This window comes from Homarus americanus, unplaced genomic scaffold (assembly GCF_018991925.1).
Source record: "Homarus americanus isolate GMGI-L3 unplaced genomic scaffold, GMGI_Hamer_2.0 scaffold6317, whole genome shotgun sequence".
NCBI classification, from domain to species: Eukaryota; Metazoa; Arthropoda; class Malacostraca; order Decapoda; family Nephropidae; genus Homarus; species Homarus americanus.
Window position 1 is genome coordinate 11,802,949 of NW_024730668.1, and position 20,289 is coordinate 11,823,237.

The following is a 20,289-nucleotide window of genomic DNA, read 5'->3' on the forward strand; positions in this document are numbered from 1 at the left end:
GGTAAACTTGTTATTCTATAAAATAATGTTAAGTATCTGGATTATCAAAATGCAAATGAGGACGTTAGAAATTTTTAAATGTTTATCATAAAAGGTCGAAGTCAAAGATGAAATTCGCTTTCGAATGAAGTCTTTTCATTATTTCTTTGTTTTGTACCGAACATAAGGCAAACAGGAGCAAATGATACCAAACATATAGCACAATTGATAATGAACTCCAGTTTGTTCGGTTGGATATATCCCAAACATTTATATAACTGATAAAACTTTATATAAATGCACGTAGTCTGCGCAGTAAACGATAAAGTTTTTCCAGACATCATTTTTTGTGGTGACTTCACTGTTTCCCATGTTCAGCCTTTAGCCAACAAACTCTCACTTCCCCTGATCCACCTCCCTCAAGAACCTGGGTCAAATTTATAAATTTTTGCTTCATTCAACTCTGTTCAGCAAATCCTTAAATACAGAATATTCCTTCCATGTTTTACACTCATTCTTTGAATATGTCAATAACTTACCCTAACTACTATACAGTACCTTCGCCGCCATCTTCTTCGTTTACCAACCCTTCTCGTCTATTTAACACTTCGAATGCGGGTTTTTGTATTTCTTTCCGAATATCGAATTTCCAACTTAATTCTAGGTCTATATTCACTGTAAATTATTTACAAGTCGTTTTTCTATGGGGAGGAGACTTGGTACGAGTACAGGGATGAGGACGGGAAATGTATATCATCTGGAAGAGATTACAATGCAGGATAACATTTTGACACTCTTTTGACATCTCGTAGTCAAGGGGTTAAACGAAACTTCTCTACTTCTACAAGATATAGATTCAATTTTATCCATTATACATTTTCTCACAAATGACCCCTTTTGCAAAGAACACCTTACTTAGAACATGAATTCACCCCCTCTTATCCTATTGTAACTTTAGTATTTCCATCTCGATAGTGCTAGACGATTACACTCAGCTGAGGAAACCCGTCGGCGATGTCAAAGCGTTATTCTGCATTGTAATCTTCCCAACTGAGACACTGCACACTTTCCCTTCTCTCCCCCAGTACCCCGTCCCCACACAGAAGACAACGCTAATTGGTAAGTTCCTATTCAGTGGAAATAACTATTACTAATTTCTTGTTTATAATACAATTATATCTTAACAAAACTACTCCAACTTTTTTTAAAGGTTCGAGAATTCGTATACATCAGCATTCTTAGGAGACCTGGGCAGCTGGGTATGGATTGGTCTTTCTGGCAAGACTGAAGCTAGTGGCTCCGTTTCCTTCTCCTGGGTCAACGGTGATACTGCTGAGTTCACCAACTGGGACGAATATGAACCCGGTAAATTTTAATGAACATGAGATAATTCGATTAACTTCTGTTAGTTTAACTTCTTTTTAGAAATTATGACTACTAAAAGGTTTTTCCCCCTGATATAATTAATGAGGTAAACTACTTGTAACAAATTTGACAAGTATAGGAGATCATTCATTTAAAAAAAACACACATAAATACGCACAGAATATATTAGGTTTATACCTCTAATGGCAGAGAATATAATGAATGATGTGTGCACTGCTCCTCTCTTCAGAGTCCAGACAACTAAAAGTCAAAAGAAAAGGTGGTTGTTGAATATATATATATATATATATATATATATATATATATATATATATATATATATATATATATATATATATATATATATATATATATATCATGTAAATCCACAATGAAAACGTGGATAAGATAAATCTTGATGAAATCACACGGGAAAATGGAAACAACGGAGTACCTTAGCTTTCGTCTTTATTCAAGACATCTTCAGAGGCAACTGGATTACATGGACAGAGAGAGGCTTAAATATACAGGGTGACCTTAAAAACAGGAGGTCAGGTCATAATGATGACATCCACTAATCCACACACCAACACACACTGTAGGTGCGCGTGATCTAGGTATATGCTGATAACCACAAGGAAAGAAGAAAACACGAAGTTCCCAAGCGCTTTCGTGTAATTCACATCTTCAGGGATGAGTACAGACTAAGGAGAACTACAAAACAAGGTGTATATATACAGAGGAGGGTGAGATCAGGTCCACAATGGTCAGGTATTAGGTAATGACCCTACTAATCTTTAAAAAGCACAGCAACGGTCGGTAGTCAGGTCAGAGGGTAAGGTGACCCAACCTTCTCACTTGGTTACAAATCTTCTTTATTACAAAATTGTCCAGTTTGTACCTGCCATTACTCAAATTCATGTTGACTGCTTCGGTATGTTTAATGAGACTAGATTCTATACTGTTCCTACTGTCAACTGAATTACAAGGTAATATTGAGGAGGCATTATCCCAGTCATTGCAATGCTTATTATCTCTCAGATGAACAAACAGAGCATTGGATTCCTGGCCTGTCCTAACACTATATTTATGTTGTTTAAGTCTAGTTACAAGATCTTTACCTGTCTGGCCTAAGTAAAACATAATACATTCCTTGCAAGGAACTTTATAAATGCAACCAATTGTGTTGTTGGGGGAGTTCTTGATTAAGATTTATTTAACAGTGCATGAGGTTTTAAATGCCACATTGATGTTCCAGGTTTTTAGATGTAAAGGAATTTGAGAGAAATTTTTGTGAAATGGTAATACTAAGAGATTCTTATGGTCATGGGTGGGCTTGGGATCAGTTCTATAAAAAGATTTCTTAGTAATGTTCAGGCATTTGTCTATGAAAGATCTAGGGTATTTAAGGTTTGAGCCAATATTATAGATATATTTATATTCCTCATCAATGAATTCCGGGCTGCAAATTCTCAAAGCACGTAAAAACATTGTTGAAAATACTGACTGTTTGACTCTATTATGGTGGGCAGAATAATAATGAATGTATGAACACACATTAGTAAGTTTTCTATTACACAGCTTGGAAACTTCGTGTTTTTCTTTTTTCCCTTGTGGTTATCAGCATATACCTGGATCACGCGCACCTACAGTGATTTGCCCGCATATATATATACAGTATATATATATATATATATATATATATATATATATATATATATATATATATGTATATATATATATATATATATATATATATATATATATATATATATATATATATATATATATATATATATATATATATATATATATATATATATATGGTCAGCATCCTCCCTTTGCATGCAAGTGAACATGGGTTCGATCCTCAGGCAGGGTAAAACTATGGGTGGGTTTCTTTATGCCATTTGCCTCTGTCTACCCAGCAGTAATTGGGATCCTGGATGTTAATCAATTAGCGGATCGTATTCTGGGGTAATGGTTAGCCAGTGCAGTCGGCGAGTTGTCCAGTCTTCTCGGACTAGTCCTTGACACTGGGTCATGCAGCTCGTTAACTTGGGGTGTGGTTGTTGTGTTGGCTATAGCTTCTACAACTTAACAAATTCACTCCTTGGAGGCCCTTGGGCCGGCCATCCTCGATTTCGAAGGGCAACCATTATTATTAAAATTAGTGTTGATATATATATATATATATATATATATATATATATATATATATATATATATATATAATATATATATATATATATATATATATATATATATATATATATATATATATAAATATATATATATATATATATATATATATATATATATATATATATATATATATATATATTTTTTTTCGGGAATAACCCACCCGGGCACAGGTCATCGACCCACAATGGGGCATAAGGGGAGAAAAAATAAGAGTAAAAAGAAATTAAAAATAGAAAAGAGATAGGTAATATTTATCTACACCACGAAGATGCCGGAAAACCATCTTTTTAAAGTGCGACAGATTGTATGCGTGTGGAAACACAGAAGAAGGCAGTGCATTCCACAGTTTGGCTATGTGAGGAAAGAAGGATGTACTATAACGGGCTATTCTAGTGTGACCGACATCCACAGAGAAACAGTGGGCACCGTGGGCAAGGCCTGTGTTACAAGCCCACGGCCTTGCCAGAGGTACACAAGATGCCAAATCCACCGAACATTGCCCGTTAAATTACGTGTAAAAGAGAGAGAGTGAAGCAACATTGCAGCGAAGAGAAAGGGAAGAAATATTATCAACTAAAGGGAGAGAGATAATACGACGAAATGCCTTTGATTCCACCCTATCTAACAGTTGGACAGACGAAGAGCCATACCAGATATGAGAGTAGTACTCCAAGTTAGGATGAATGAATCCCTTATATACTTGAAGCAACTGCACAGGAGCGAAGTAGCTACGGAATCTGTACAGCAGTCCCAGCTTTCGGGTGGCAGCATTAGCAATGTTGAGGACGTGTGGCTTTGTCATATAATATTATTGTCTTATACTTAGGTATACTATGTTAATAGCTAAATTAAATAACAATCTTGTGATGGCATCTTACAAAGGTAGTAGTGAACTGCCACTCCATGGGTGTGTGAAAGTGGGGTGATGTTTGCTAAATCAGCTGACTATGGCTCTACCCTTGAGAAAGATGAAAGCCAAGTAATCTAGTCGTGAATAATATGGTGAATCACTTGGTGAATAACTTGGTGATATACATTTGGGTATATTTATATAAAACAAAGGTGCTGTTACATCGCTCGGCCACCACCAACCGAGTATTCCAGGTTTAAATCCTTGGTATACCTGTCTATGTAACAACAAAGTGTGCTTTAGCTATACTATTGCATCGCGCACATGCCTTTTGGAGAATATTCTTGGAAATATTGTGTACCTAGAGGATATTTTCCTGTAACAAAATATCATAACAATCAAGCAAATGACAAATAAAACGGTAGGTATGATAAAACCAGGTAGGATTACTTCAGAAGATAAATATAAAAGAAGGTGATCCTGTAATGTAGGAAACTGTGTTTCATTAATATAAGGCAGAAGTTTAAGCTTATTAGAGACAAATTGAAGGCTGCTGAAATTATATTTAGTAAAAATGGTATGGGAACCAGTTCAGAAGTTATATTTGATAAAAAATGCGAGATGATGGTGAGTAGACAAGGTTTTGAATGCATTACTGCTGAGCTCACAATAGTCTGGAGCTATATGATAACCTTCTACTACTGAATGTTTACCTACACCCTGGCACATAAGTATTACACTGGTGTGCTTTGGGAAAAAAAAATATGGCACATTAGTGACATGCACGTGAAACACTAACCTGTAAGGTATTGGAGTGTACTCACATTGCTGCAGAGCTGTACAAGCATTACTTTATACTATTGCTAGTTCACAAGTAGCTTCTGCAGCCCGGGTGAAAGCAAAGGCATAAGCAGGACATACATGAAAGTGTAAATATTCTGCGCATGCACATCTGCGTATGCACATCTGCGTAGGTATTTAGGATCTTCTTTAGGTCGTGTTCAGTGTTGTCAACAAGGGTGAGATCGTCTGCATACTGAAGTTAAGTAATGGAAGCTACGCAGATGCGTATGCACACTTCGGCTTTAAGGTGAATGTACGGAAGACTCAGATTCTCTTTCAACCTGCCGCTGGTTCAGACACATCTCCACCATCCATCCATCCATATTTACGGCACTACCCTCTCTAATGTTACCCACTTTCGGATTCTCGACTCCCACCTGTTCACCATCGCAGACATTGATGAAGATACTCAGCATCGGATCAGATGTGCATCTCAAGCCTTTGGCAGACTCCGAAACCATGTCTTCAGCTGTAAGGAGCTGAAATTATGTGCAAAGTTTCACGTATATAGAGTAGTGGTCCTCCTCACCCTTCTATAAGGCAGCAAAACATGGGTCTCATACACGAGGTACCTCAAGGTACCTGAAGACTTTCACCAACGTAGTCTACGTTTTATCCGAGTTCGCTGGGAAGACAAGAGAACAAATGCCAGTATTCTTGCTGACATCAACTGTAGGAGCATCGACGTTACCATTATCCATCAACAACTACGCTGGACTGGCCATGTTACCCGTATGGACGACAGTAGACTGCCAAAGCAGCTGCTTTACAGTCACCTAACGAATAGTAAACGTAACGCCGGCGGGCAACTGAAAAGGAATAAGGATAGTCTCAGACAAACCTGAAAAAGTGCCAAATTGACCCTCTCACCTGGGAGATGATTAGCCCGACTGCATCCGAGGCAGACAAGCGCCAACACCGGAAGAACGCTGCTACCGCCCCTCCCGCAGTCGATGTAACTCTCCACATGTGAAACATCTGTAAACAACTGTGCCGGTTCCGTATCGGCTTCTTTAGTGACCCCAAAACTCACCAATGAAAGTGGCATCCCTAATAACTCGTATCATTGTATCATAGCTGGATGATCGTCATACTCGATTCCGAGTGACAGCAAAGTAGTAGAAGAGTATGTGATTGTCGCACGCCCATCAATAATATCAACACAGCCATGAGGTTAATTACATCTAGTTATAGCTTATTCTAACGTTTTGTTTCATTCTGTCAGTTCATGACAAACTTTTAAGTTCAACCTTGAAGAAAATGAAATACGCTAAATTTTGTGGTGTCATTCCATAGTGTTTTTGTTCATTTGTTTAGATGTTTCTTTATTGTAAACAGGAGCAGAAAAAAAGGCACGCTATATATAAATAATGTACATGTATTTCTTATAAAAACAAAACAACATAAATATGGAGGAAACTGCAGCGGGCCTATTGCCCCATACTGGGCAGTCCTGTTTACAACCATCCCCTATTGCTCATATATCCATTCAACCAATGTTTGAAGCTATCCAGGGTATTCGAGTTAATGATGATGTTTGATAACTTGTTCCACTCATCCACTACTCTATTTCCAAACCAATGTTTATCTATCTCGTGCTTAAATCTAAATTTGTCTAATTTAAAATCATTGTTACGAGTTTGCTCCTGGTTTAGCCTTGACTTCCATTTATAAACACCTCCATTGCCCCTCACTCTACGTCTGTCAAGGGAGTGCAAATTAAGATGCTTTAACCTCTCTCTGTACTCAAGGCTCCTAATGCCCGGGATTAGTCTTGTCATTCTCCTGTGAATTCTTTCAAGGAATTATATATCCATTCTGTAGTATGGTGACCTAAACTGAACTGCGTAATCCAAGTGAGGTCTCACAAGCGCAATATATAGTTTTAGGATAACCTCGCTAGTCTTGTAACCAACACTCCTTATATATATCAATATATATCAATATATATATATATATAATCAACGACCTCAGCAGCCAGGACTCGAACCCTCAACCTACTGTGTGGGACCAGGAAATGCTACCGACCATGCCACATAGACACTAAAAGCAGTTCTAGACTATGTTATATTTCACACAAAGCCTGTTCATCGAGCTGATGGCGCCGTGAACCTCCCGTGCCATTTATGTGGATGTCAGTAGCATTTTACCCAATCCACCTGGTATGAAACGCGAGGTACCATATATACTTCATTTTTAGTCCATATAACACGCGGACTTTGAACATATAATCAACGACCTCACCAGCCGGGACTTGAACCCTCGACCTACTGTGTGGGACCAGGGAACGCTACTGACCATGGACTAAAAATGAAGTATATATTATATCTCGTGTTTCATACAGCTGGATTGGGTAAAATGCTACTGACATCCACATAAATGGCACGGGCAGTTCCCAATGGTAGCGTTCCCTGGTCCCACACAGTAGGTCGAGGGTTCGAGTCCTGGCTGGTGAGGTCGTTGATTATATGTTCAAAGTCCGCGTAGGATATAGACTAAAAATGAAGTATATATATATATATATATATATATATATATATATATATATATATATATATATATATATATATATATATATATATATATGCAAGTAAATCACTGTAGGTGCGCGTGATCTAGGTATATGCTGATAACCACAAGGAAAGAAGAAAACACGAAGTTCCCAAGCGCTTTCGTGTAATTCACATCTTCAGGGGTGAGTACAGACTAAAGAGAAGTACAAAACAAGGTGTATATATACAGAGGAGGGTGAGACCAGGTCCACAATGGTCAGGTATTAGGTAATGACCCTACTAATCTTTAAATAGCACTGCAACGGTCGGTAGTCAGGTCAGAGGGTAAGGTGACCCAACCTTCTCACCTGGTTACAAATCTTCTTAATTACAAAATTGTCCAGTTTGTACATGCCATTACTCAAATTCATGTTGAATGCTTCGGTATGTTTAATGAGACTAGATTCTATGATGTTCCTACTATCAATTGAATTACAAGGTAATATTGAGGAGGCATTATCCCAGTCAATGCAATGCTTGTTTTCCCTCAAATGAACTAACAGAGCATTGGATTCCTGGCCTGTCCTAACACTATATTTATGTTGTTTAAGTCTAGTTATATATATATATATATATATATATATATATATATATATATATATATATATATATATATATATATATATATATATATATATATATATTTCATGTAGATCCACAATGAAAACGTGGATAAGCTCCTCTACATGTGTGTTGGTGTGGGGATTAGTGGATGACATCATTATGACCTGACCTCATGTTTTTAAGGTCACCGTATATATTTAAGCCTCTCTCTGTCCACGTAATCCAGTTGCCTCTGAAGATGTCTTGAATATAGACGAAAGCTAAGGTGCTCCGTTGTTTCCCTTTTCCCGTGTGATTTTATCAAGATATATATATATGCAAGTAAATCACTGTAGGTGCGCGTGATCTAGGTATATATATACCCAAGCACTTTGTTAGCCTTGTTTCGAGCAAATACACATTGTTGACTTGGTTTAAGATTCCTAGTTATCATCACTCCTAAATCTTTCTCACAGTCGGACCTCTCCATAACAACGTTGTTCATCTGATATCTGGTTTCTCTGTTTACATCTCCTAGACTAAATACTTTACATTTGTCCACATAAAATTCATCTGCCATTTTTCACTACAATCTTGTTTTAAGTGTTTCTTTAATGTAAACTGGATTGTAGTGATGCGGGTAGTTCACTACATGTAACACAAGTACAGCCTAACATAGCATGGTTATTTTTTCTTATCTACATTATTCTTAGAATAACAGAAACATGCAACATAACCAACCATAGAAAATATCATCGTGCATCAAGGTTTGGGTGTACAGTATTTGAGTGCATGATTTGTGCCCCTCGTGTTCCAGTGACTGTGATTTTGGATCCAAACAGTAAATTATCACCCATATTATTCATCACCTCATATTTATCTTCGTTAATCAAGTAACACTTAATGAGGTCACACTGAACGCATTCTATTATTTTGCTTTAAACAAAGACAATATGGTGACATGGTATCTTTTCTGATAAAACTTTAACAGTTTTCTGTGTTTACTGTTGACTTGTATCTGATAGAACCTTAAGAAGGCATTAACCATGTCGTTTTGACGTTTTAGCGGCAAATAATTGCAGCTACGTCAAGCAGCCACCCTTGTATGTCGCAGTGACTTACACACATTGCCGACCCAACTGCGGCTATGCTACAGAATGCATTGGAGTAAATAAACGATGACGTACATTAATTATGCGAGAGATCTATAAGTTTAAATATGTTCGATATACGATAATGAAAATATGATTATTGATTTATTTGTGTTTGCAGATCCTGATCATGGGACGTGTGTGGCAAGTTCTGGCAAGAAGACAAACCTTGGTTTCTGGACGGTGAGAAACTGTGATGACGAGTATAGATACATCTGTAAGTAACCATCCTACTAACAAAACATTCTTCTCCTGGTTCGTTTCTTTTAGATTTCTCTAGCGTAATTTTTACCTATTAAAAGCTTATAGCATGGCCTACAGTGATACGCACGTTTATTAAAAGGTTATCATTAGTTTGTTTGGGAATCAAGGAAACCTATTAAGCAAATACTTAATTCATAAGAGAAAGCGGTATGAATCAATCCAGTCAAGCAATCAAAAGTTAATCACATGGTCAATCCACACATCCCACCTCTGGATGACAGCAGCTACAGGGACAGTGCAGTTATTGATCACTCTGCCGAGAACCTCTGTTGGGATGTATCTGATCTCCCTTTTAATATTAACCCTTCTCCCTGTCTAAACGTTGTTGGTTAGTTATGGAACTATTGTGGCTGGCGATGTTGCATTGTATCAATATCGGCCTTCACTGGATGTGGCTCCAACTACTAGGGGAGGTTGGGCAATTACGGCTTCTGACTGTACACTGAATATAAGATTATCAATGGCTTCAATAGCAATAAAATAAATAAATATTCTTTATTGTCACTCCTTTGTCTCTATTAGTCCTTAATTCATGTTTGATGAAGTGAAAGTGTAGACATGAGCTGGATTCTAGTCTGAGTTTGAATAGTTTTCACCTTTCCATGATATACAACTTATACTCATAGTTGCTGTACCTTTAAAATTGTTTCTTGTAAATTTTTCAGTTATATTATATTGAGTGTATTGTGTAATGTCATGGAAATGTTGTGTAGTGGTAGAGTTGAGTGATTAGCGCATTTCTTATATATATTCCATCCGTATTAGTTGGTTCTCACTTTTGAACATCCCTCGTACAGCATGTATAATGTTTGTTTGATATGTAGGCAGAAAGTAGCGTATAATTTGCAGCTTGTAATAGCATGTTAAAAGCGTTTTACTGATTATGTACAGTCCCCCTTTACTAGTGCGTTTACAGGGGCACGTCATATAAACATTTCACAAGTCATTTTCTTCGAGATATTATTTTTAATATTGTTTTGCTTTGACTCCAAAGTATGTTTACAATTACGAGATTTCTTCTGTCAAATATAAACAAACACAGCGCTTCCACACTGCACAAAACCTGACGAGCCCCTGTAAACTCATTAGTGAAGGGGACTGTACGTGTCTTTCTTGTTCGCCTCCTGTACCTATATCAGCACCTTTTACAAATGTCTCCTATGTAACCACACGAGTTTCTCCGCCCCTTCCAGGTGAATACGACCGTAGTGGGTACACTACGCCCACTCCCCCAACAACCATGCCTCCCACGTACTTCTGCGCTGATGGCTGGACTCGCCGTGGTGAGAGCTGCTATCAGGTCAGTGTGGTTTACAATTACTCTATTTCTATTTATGTATGATCAACTAGACCGTCAGTAGGTTATTTAATGGCATCCCAAGGTCTCTTTTCTGGTAATATAATATCATCTTGTCCATCAATCTTGTAGAGCGCCGTACCTCTTAAAGTTTTACTGACGATGCAGAATTATGACAGTTTAGAATAAAAATAAAATCTCCCTAACGGGCGAGAAGTGGCTTGATTAAGTAATTAGGGAAACGAAAGGATACATACCTGTAAAGCTGATTTGGAGACTTTACTTTTGTTAAGTAGCTGCCTAATTGTAAAAGAACATGGTGTAGGTCAATGTGTATACTGTGTATTCATTTATATAATGTTTTAAAAATAAACAAAGAAGGAAAATAGGAATAATTGGTAAAGGGTAACGTCGCTGAGAGAGTCTTCAAGTCTTAACTCAAACTTCTGTGTTCAAGATGAGGTTTGCTTTAGTTTGGGGACAATGGATAAAGTTAAGTCACTTATCACTTGCTCTTCAATAGTACTGGGGAACAAATGTTAAATAAATAATCATTATTTCTGGAACAATCATCAGCTTCGATGATAATGATTTATCCATCAGAAGTTGAAATTTAAACATAAGTACATAAGAACATAAGAATGGAGGAAACTGCAGCGAGTCTATTGGCCTTTACTGGGCAGTCCCGTTCACACCCAACCCCTATTGCTCATATATCCATCCAACCTATGTTTGAAGCTATCCAGCGTATTCGAGTCAATGATAATGTTTGGTAACTTGTTCCACTCATCCACTACACTATTTCCAAACTAATGTTTGCCTATCTCGCACCTAAATATAAATTCGTCTCATTTAAAACCATTGTTACGAATTCGCTCCTGGTTGGATAGTTTCAGTATCTAATATACTATAGGACTAGCCGTGTGTCTGTCTGTCTGTCTGTTCTGGGCAGCCGAAATTGGCGCAATCGTTTTTCATCAAACTTGGTGGAAAAATCGCAAAAATATCGTAGAGTGGAACAAACCTGGTCCAATGTCGATGGTTTCTTTAGGAAGGCATGAATTAACAATTTCATTTATGATGGAAAACGATGCAAGTCTACGGACTTGGCGCACCCTAATTAACCATGCAAGTTTACGGACTTGGCGCACCCTAATTAACCATGCAAGTTTACGGACTTGGCGCACCCTCATTCACTGTACGCTGTCATGAGCGTTCAAACTTTCACAAGGGCACGAAGGGCCCACGATCACTTGTCTTTGCTAAACTCGTATCACCTTTGTTTAGTCCTGCCTTGCATTTATTAACTTCTATCATATCGCCCCTCACTCTACGTCTCTCGAGGGAGTGCAAATTAAGATGTCTTAACATGTCTCTGTACTCAAAGTTCCTAATTCCCGGGATTAGTTTTTTCATTCTCCTCTGAATTCTTTCAAGGGATTCTATATCCATTCTGTAGGACGGTGACCAGAACTGAACTGCGTAATCCAAGTGAGGTCTCACAAGCGCAAGATATATTTTTAGGATAACCTCCCTAGTCTTATAGCTAATACCCCTTTGTATGAGCCCAAGTCCTTTGTTAGCCCTGTTTCGAGCAAATACACATTATTAACTTGGTTTAAGATCCCTATTTATCACTACTCTTAAATCTTTCTCACAGTCGGATTTCTCTATAACAACGTTGTTCATCTGATATCTGGTGTCTCTGTTTACATCTCCTAGACTAAGTACTTTACATTTGCATTTGTCCGCCACCAACTCTGATGTTACGTATGGGAGCAGAGTCCTCAATCAGCGGGTGAGCTTCAAAGTTTGTGACCTGCTCTGGAAGATATTAGGCTAATCCGGCAGATGACCTCACTGTAAGAGAAGGAATATATCATCTTAGGTGCACAGATAATTTGAGTGACAAGACATAAAATATATCGGGGAATAGACGTGATAATTCTAGAGAAACTGATAAAAAATAATTATATAACTAATAACACTAAAGGTTATAAAAGATAATACTGAGGGATACAGATGGTAACACTGGGGACACAGATGGTAACACTGGGGACACAGATGGTAACACTGGGGACACAGATGGTAACACTGGGGACACAACACACATTCACACACAGATGGTAACACTGGTGACACAGATGGTAACACTGGTGACACAGATGGTAACACTGGTGACACAGATGGTAACACTGGGGACACAGATGGTAACACTGGGGACACAGATGGTAACACTGGGGACACAGATGGTAACACTGGGGACACAACACACATTCACACACAGATGGTAACACTGGTGACACAGATGGTAACACACAGATGGTAACACTGTGGTAACACTGGGGACACAGATGGTAACACTGGGGACACAACACATTCACACACAGATGGTAACACAGATGGTACACAGACACAGATGGTAACACTGGGGACACAGATGGTAACACTGGGACACAGATGGTAACACTGGAGGACACACATTCACACACAGATGGTAACACTGGTGACACAGTAACACTGGTGACACAGATGGTAACACTGGTGACACAGATGGTAACACGGGGACACAGATAGTAACACTTGATGGTAACACAGACACAGATGGTAACACTTGGGACACAGATGGTAACACTTGGGACACAGATGGTAACACTGGGACACAGGGACACAGATGGTAACACTTGGGACACAGATGGTAACACTGACACAGATGAACACTGGGGACACAGATGGTAACACTGGGGACACAGATGGTAACACTGGTGACACAGATGGTAACACTGGTGACACAGATGGTAACACTGGGGACACAGATGGTAACACTGGTGACACAGATGGTAACACTTGGGACACAGATAGTAACACTTGGGACACAGATGGTAACACTTGGGACACAGATGGTAACACTGGGGATACAGATGGTAATACTGGGGACTCAGATGGTAACACTTGGGACATAGATGGTAATACTGGGGACACAGATGGTAACACTGGGGATACAGATGGTAACACTGGGGACACAGATAGTAACACTTGGGACACAGAAGGTAACACTTTGGACACAAATGGTAACACTGGGGACACAGATTCATTCCACTGGAAAGGCCTATGTTTTATTCCCTACAAAATGTATGTAAATAAATAAAATGATTAGCTTCGAAAGTTGAGAGCAGGGGAAAAAGTTTGCCAAAATATTAGGTATTTGAAATGATTAGAAATAATATTTACAGCCGACTTCGATCTCCACACTCTGTCAGTTAAAGTTAGAACGGTACGGTAGGGGAATAGAGAGAACGTCCCTTCTATTCTACGTCCGCATACCATTAACAGAGCAAATGAAGACAAATTGTATGGCATCAATGTACCAACACATATTAATTTACAGCATAATGTATTAGGGTGAGCTCAGATTATACTCCATTTCCTAAAACTCGCCGAGTTAAGAAAATTCAAAGAGGAAGGAATAGGAACGATTGATCAATGAGCGTAACAGTGGCTGGGTTCGACTGGTTACCAAAATGATGCCCTACTGTCCCGCTGCAGGGGGAGGGGGGGGGGGGGCAAAGTTCACTTTTGCCAACTAAGGTTGAACGGATTATAAAATTACAATCACTCCAGTTTCTGAGAGGGAAAACAATGCATACAGAAAATTAATTCCTTCCCCCTCCCCTTGCCGTCCTCTTCCTCCCCCTCCCCTTTTTTCTCTTCCCCCCTTCCCTTCCCCTCTCATCCCTTTCCTTACTTCCCCTCTTTCTCTCTCCACCCTCCTCTGTTTCCCCTTTTCCTCTCCTCTGCCAGTTGTTGGAGGTAGTATTTTAGCTGTTTCTCCAACATGTGTTTGTGAACTCCAACATGTGCTTGTGAGCACCTGCAACATGTGTTTGTGAACTCCTCCAACATGTGTTTGTGAGCTGATCCAACATGTGATTGCTAGCTCCTCCAACAGGATGCGGGTTTCTAACACATATACAATAGTGGTTATGGACACCAGTCATGCTATCATGTTGGTAGGTATGAGAAAACTGTTAGAGGGTCGAGTGCTCTCGACCACGCTGAGTATAGAAAGCAACTACACTATTACCATATATATCATTAGGCTCTACTTTAACAGCAGGAGCATTCTTTGTTGCAGCACTATCACTAAATATTTTTTGTAATTGAGCTTTCATATTATCATAAGTTAGTGATGCTAACGTGGCTCTTGCTAATTGTTCGTGTGTATCAGACAGGTTAGCACTACGCAATAGTCTACAGTATATAGAAGCACACCATCAGGTAATACCAAATTAAAATGTTTTGCCTTTTGATACAATCGTTCAAACGTATATATATATAGTCAAATATGTGCATACCACCTGGATGCTGATATCTTTCAAAAGCATAATATGCTTCAAATGCAGCATTGCAGCATTACGTGCAGAACCATCCAGTGACAGGAACAATGCAGGGCATAATTTCTTTTTCTCCAGGTGAGTGAAGGCCCTCCATACTCGGACCTCATGCTTCCACTCGCTGTAGGGCAGGTTTTTCTTCATCGGTGGTGGGGCTTTATAATCTCGACTTGAGGCCACCTTCTCAAATGACAACTACGTTTTGCTACCAATGATTAAATCAAAATACAGTTCATTGGTTTCAGAATATATTTTAAGCCTCACCATATACTGTACCTGGAACACCAAAACCATTCATCAAAACAATATTATGCAACACACAACAAGCAATACAAAGAAGACATAGCATTATTACAATCAAATTAACATCCTCCATTCTTATTTCTTATGTTCTTATGTTTAAATCAACCCCCAAGTTCTTTTACTTCAACTGTAGCAATGGTTCAGCGGTCTGTAAGTGTTGCTTTCACAGTAGGGGTTCAACTGTTAAATATTTTACTATTCATCATGCATTCAATCACCAAATCAATGGACGGTAATGGTGAAGCATGTCATATATTTTGTAAATCTAAAACATTTGAGAGCTTTACTTGTTCTTCTGTGGCCTCTCCTCCTTTGTCTGTTAGAACAACTATCGCTCCAATAATTCCAGGGATCTTGATGGGTCCTTTGCTAGCACAAACTTTTCTCAGTGACAAATAACCCTATTCACTCAGATGCAAACGATTTAATTCTCCATAGATTTTAGGCAACAAATACTTGTCGCTAAAGAAAGACCTCACATGCATAGCCGAATGGGCTGCATCAAACTTTGTTATATTTAATGCTACAGAAACAAAAATACACTTGATTTTGTAAAAGACATGATACTTCATAACTCAACATGGATATTGACAGCACCATCATCCAATCCTCATTCAGTGTTAAGATCTTACCCGACAAACTTCATCTAATATTTAGCCAAAACTGCTTCAGTGAAGCTTGGACTCATACGTAGGCCCAGGCCCCATTTTATCTGTGAAGAGTTGGCAATAATTTATGTCGTCATGGGCGTTCCCAGATGGAATACTATCATGTGGGCTGAGTGTGAAGCAGGAATACTTCGCCCCCGTGATTCAGTGCAGAAGCCATCAAAACAATGAACAAGAATAAACTTCCCAGATAATTTTCCAGTGTGGCACATTCGCTGGGTTAACTTGTCACTCTCCCTATTATACAGGCACTTCCTCATTTAATGCTTTCACAATTTACCCTTAGTAATACCTCATCACGTTCCATCCATCGGGCTACGAGGGCATCTGGGGAACCTTGCCTAATTTACTGATATGCCGTACTCCCTGCCACAGTGTTCTTGGTGGATAAATTTGTCAGCATCTTTTCTCTGATATCTCCCTGTGTTCTTTATGTCTAGATGAAAAAGAGAATACAATGGGTGTAACGTGGTTGCAGGTGTATCCTCAAGCATCAAGTTGGGGTGATGGGGAGAAGTACTGTGCTGCCTTTAGTGGACACCTGACAAGTATTGGCTCTGACGCTGAGGAAGCCATCATAAAACTGTGAGTAACTCTTTTCTTCGATTATTTATTAATACTAAAAATAATTACCACTTTTGGGGGGCTAGATACTGGTGCATAAGTAAAGGTTATGCCTTACGTTTTCTTTTCAAAGTAAATTATGTCTATTTATAAAATGAATTTCATATTATCGAATTATTTGTAATTTATGAGAAGAGAATAAATACTGAAAGCACATGAAGTCTCTAATAAAGTAGAATTACGGATGAACTAGGAAGTATGATGAATGAATGACTGGACTGCACCTATAATTGAGAGTGTAGTAAATCACTTTAATTTATAATATAAGATATGTAATAAATAGATGCAAATATAGTTATTGGGAGGAGGGACAGTGTGAGGCAGGTGTATAGGACAATCAGAGGATGGGAGGAGAGACAGTGGGAGGCAGGTGTGTCGGACAATCAGAGGAGAGGAGGAGAGACAGTGGGAGGCAGGTGTGTCGGACAAGCATAGGAGGGGAGGGGAGACAGTGGGAGGCAGATGTGTAGGACAATCATAGGAGGGAGGAGGGACAGTGGGAGGCAGATGTGTAGGACAATCATAGGAGGGAGGAGGGACAGTGGGAGGCAGGTGTGTAGGACAATCATAGGAGGGGAGGGGAGACAGTGGGAGGCAGATGTGTAGGACAATCATAGGAGGGAGGAGGGACAGTGGGAGGCAGAGGTGTAGGACAATCATAGGAGGGAGGAGGGACAGTGGGAGGCAGAGGTGTAGGAGAGTGGTATAAGAAGATAAATATAAGAAGGAAGTAAAGTTTGACGTAGAATTGCCGCACAGACAAATTTGTTCCTTCATAAGCTCTGTTTTTACACACACAGTGTATAAATAAAGTGAATCTTAATCTTCCATAATTATTTATAACGTTTCATATTAGTGTACATATTGACATGAGTCATCAGAATTATTTATGCCAACACTTTATGTTGTTCGGCACAACACCTTTGTACACAACCCACAAATATATTGGGAAATTCTTTTTGTCAAACCTCCCTCGTTTTTTTTATCTACTGCAGGAATCTAACACCTACAGATGTTAGCAATAGCAAATATATCATTTATAGATGTCTGACAAACTTATCATTTAGAGAGATTAGGCAAATGTAATATTTGAAGATGTCAAGAAAATTTAACATTTACAGATATCAGGCACAGGTAACATTTACAGATGTAAGGCAAATTTAATAATTGTAGATGTTAGGCAAACCTAATATATTTACAGATGTCTGGTAAACCTAACATATCCAAATGTCAGACAACTTTAACATTTGCAGATGGTAGGCTTGCCTGACCTTTGTTAATGATAGGTTTTGTCATTAACAAAGGTCAGGCAAGCCTACCATTTACAAATGTCGGCAAGCCTAATATTTACAGATGTCAGGCACGCCTACCAAGCCTGCAAGCCTACGATTTGCAAGCCTACGATTTGCAGACGTCTGACAAACCTAATATTTATAAATGTCAGGCAAGCCTAACATTTTCAGATGTCAGGTAAACCTAATATTTACAGATGTCATGTAAGCCTTATGTATACAGTGTCTATCTTCTGAAGTCAGATCAGTTTTTATAAAACAGATTTTTATTTCCACAGACTGCCGGGAATGACGGATATCAAAGCAACTTATAATTCTGTATGGGTGGGTCTCAAGCTGGGATCTGATTCAGGTAAGCAAACGTAGTAAGACACGCGGACATGTTGATCAGTAAGCAAGTATGAGATTAATGTTTCAACCATGTTATTAGGTTTTTCTTCGTAAATTTTTTTTTAATTTTCATGTGTACAATAATAACGATGAATGTACACGTATGGCCAGTTAAAGGTATAACTAAATCCAAATGAGAAGAAGTAACAAATATAATTATATGCTTGTTTAAGCTGCCAATACACAAAAAAACAATGAAACCGAACTGGTTACTCTGAATCCAAATTCTCTAATATTCAGATGAAAAATTCGACAACTAAATTATTATTTTCGTCTGTGTGCTAGACTGAGCTGGTAACATCATTTTCGCTGTTACATAGTTCGATGGCTATTCAGGCCCAATGAAATGAAGAGGGACTCCTTTGGTTACGCATTACTTTTGAAATACCACTAAAACCACATATAGCACAGAAAATACCTTTAATTATCTACATTATATAATCACACAACCCTTGGCCTATGTCTCCAACCTGATAAATGTTTTTTGTTTCAACATATATATCTGTGCAAAGGAAGTCTGGAAGTTCCTAAAGAGAGAAATATGCTAAGGGTCTGAGAAAAATTAGTGAGCCAAAATATGAATTATTTTTTAAAATCTGGCACAGAAAACGAAATTGTCCTTGAAACGCAATTAATGAATCCTAAAATAATAACTTGTAACTTCGTTCTGCTGAGCACAGATATTTAAGAATAAGATAACAATCGTTATGCCATCACTCCACTTGATCAGAATTTTACCACTGTAGTGCGTTTTTCCCAGCTGAGAAGAGATACCCCGCCCCCTCCTCAAGAGTTACAGCTGATTGGTTGTTGCAAATCTGTCCAATTTCGTCCTGAAGTAATAATATATTACTAAATGAGTTTATTCATAATCGTTGGGATGACCATTTCTGAGGAGAAAAATATTTAACTAAATTATATAAAGATACATACATTCATTATTTCAAACATAAACACGCAGGAAGTTTATCAGATGTCTTATGCATGCATTAGATTTAGATTTTTTTTTAGATTGCCCCCGAGGGGGCTAGTTTATTGGGCACCCCCTTACATCTTGTGCAAGGTGAAGCGCAGAAGCGTTTACAGCGCTCACCTGGGAAGCATGCTAAGTTCATGCTTGCCTTTATGACTCATGCATTAAGGGCGTAGAAGCCTGAAGGGTCATAGGTTTTGTCAGCCAGTTACATAAAGTGACAGAATGGTGAGTGTGTGGGGGGAAAGTTCCCGGTATATTTTATCTGTTTATGGCAAAGCGTGGCAGGTCCCTAATAATGCCAAGTGCCAGGTCTGTTACTAGGAGGAGGGATATCTGGTCAGGGAGGGAAGAGGTGTTGGTAACGGCTGGGGACCTGTAGGAGGAGGTCATAGGGCAAGTGAGGAAGTAGTGAGAGAGGGTGTGAGAGTCGGGTTGGCCACAAAGTTTACAAACAGTGCGGCCAGGCTCGGGGTTGCGAATGTACTCCCATAGGTACCTGTACCCTAGGCGCAGTCTCATGTACATAATCTGTTGAGATCGAGTCAGGGATTGATACTCTTTGTAGTGGCGGTTGTCGTCACCGGTTACAGCGT

The 20,289-nt window shown here is 38.8% G+C and overlaps 1 protein-coding gene across 1 annotated transcript in view; it reads left to right on the plus strand.

Moving 5' to 3' along the window:
• Window positions 1-20,289, plus strand: part of LOC121867236 (macrophage mannose receptor 1-like) — a 255,702-nt gene that overhangs the window by 18,619 nt on the left and 216,794 nt on the right. Inside the window, exons 3-7 of the mRNA XM_042367088.1 lie at window positions 1,190-1,344; window positions 9,610-9,705; window positions 10,946-11,052; window positions 16,893-16,999; window positions 18,609-18,682. Of these exons, the coding sequence (XP_042223022.1) occupies window positions 1,190-1,344; window positions 9,610-9,705; window positions 10,946-11,052; window positions 16,893-16,999; window positions 18,609-18,682 (539 nt within the window). The remainder of the gene's footprint in view (window positions 1-1,189; window positions 1,345-9,609; window positions 9,706-10,945; window positions 11,053-16,892; window positions 17,000-18,608; window positions 18,683-20,289) is intronic.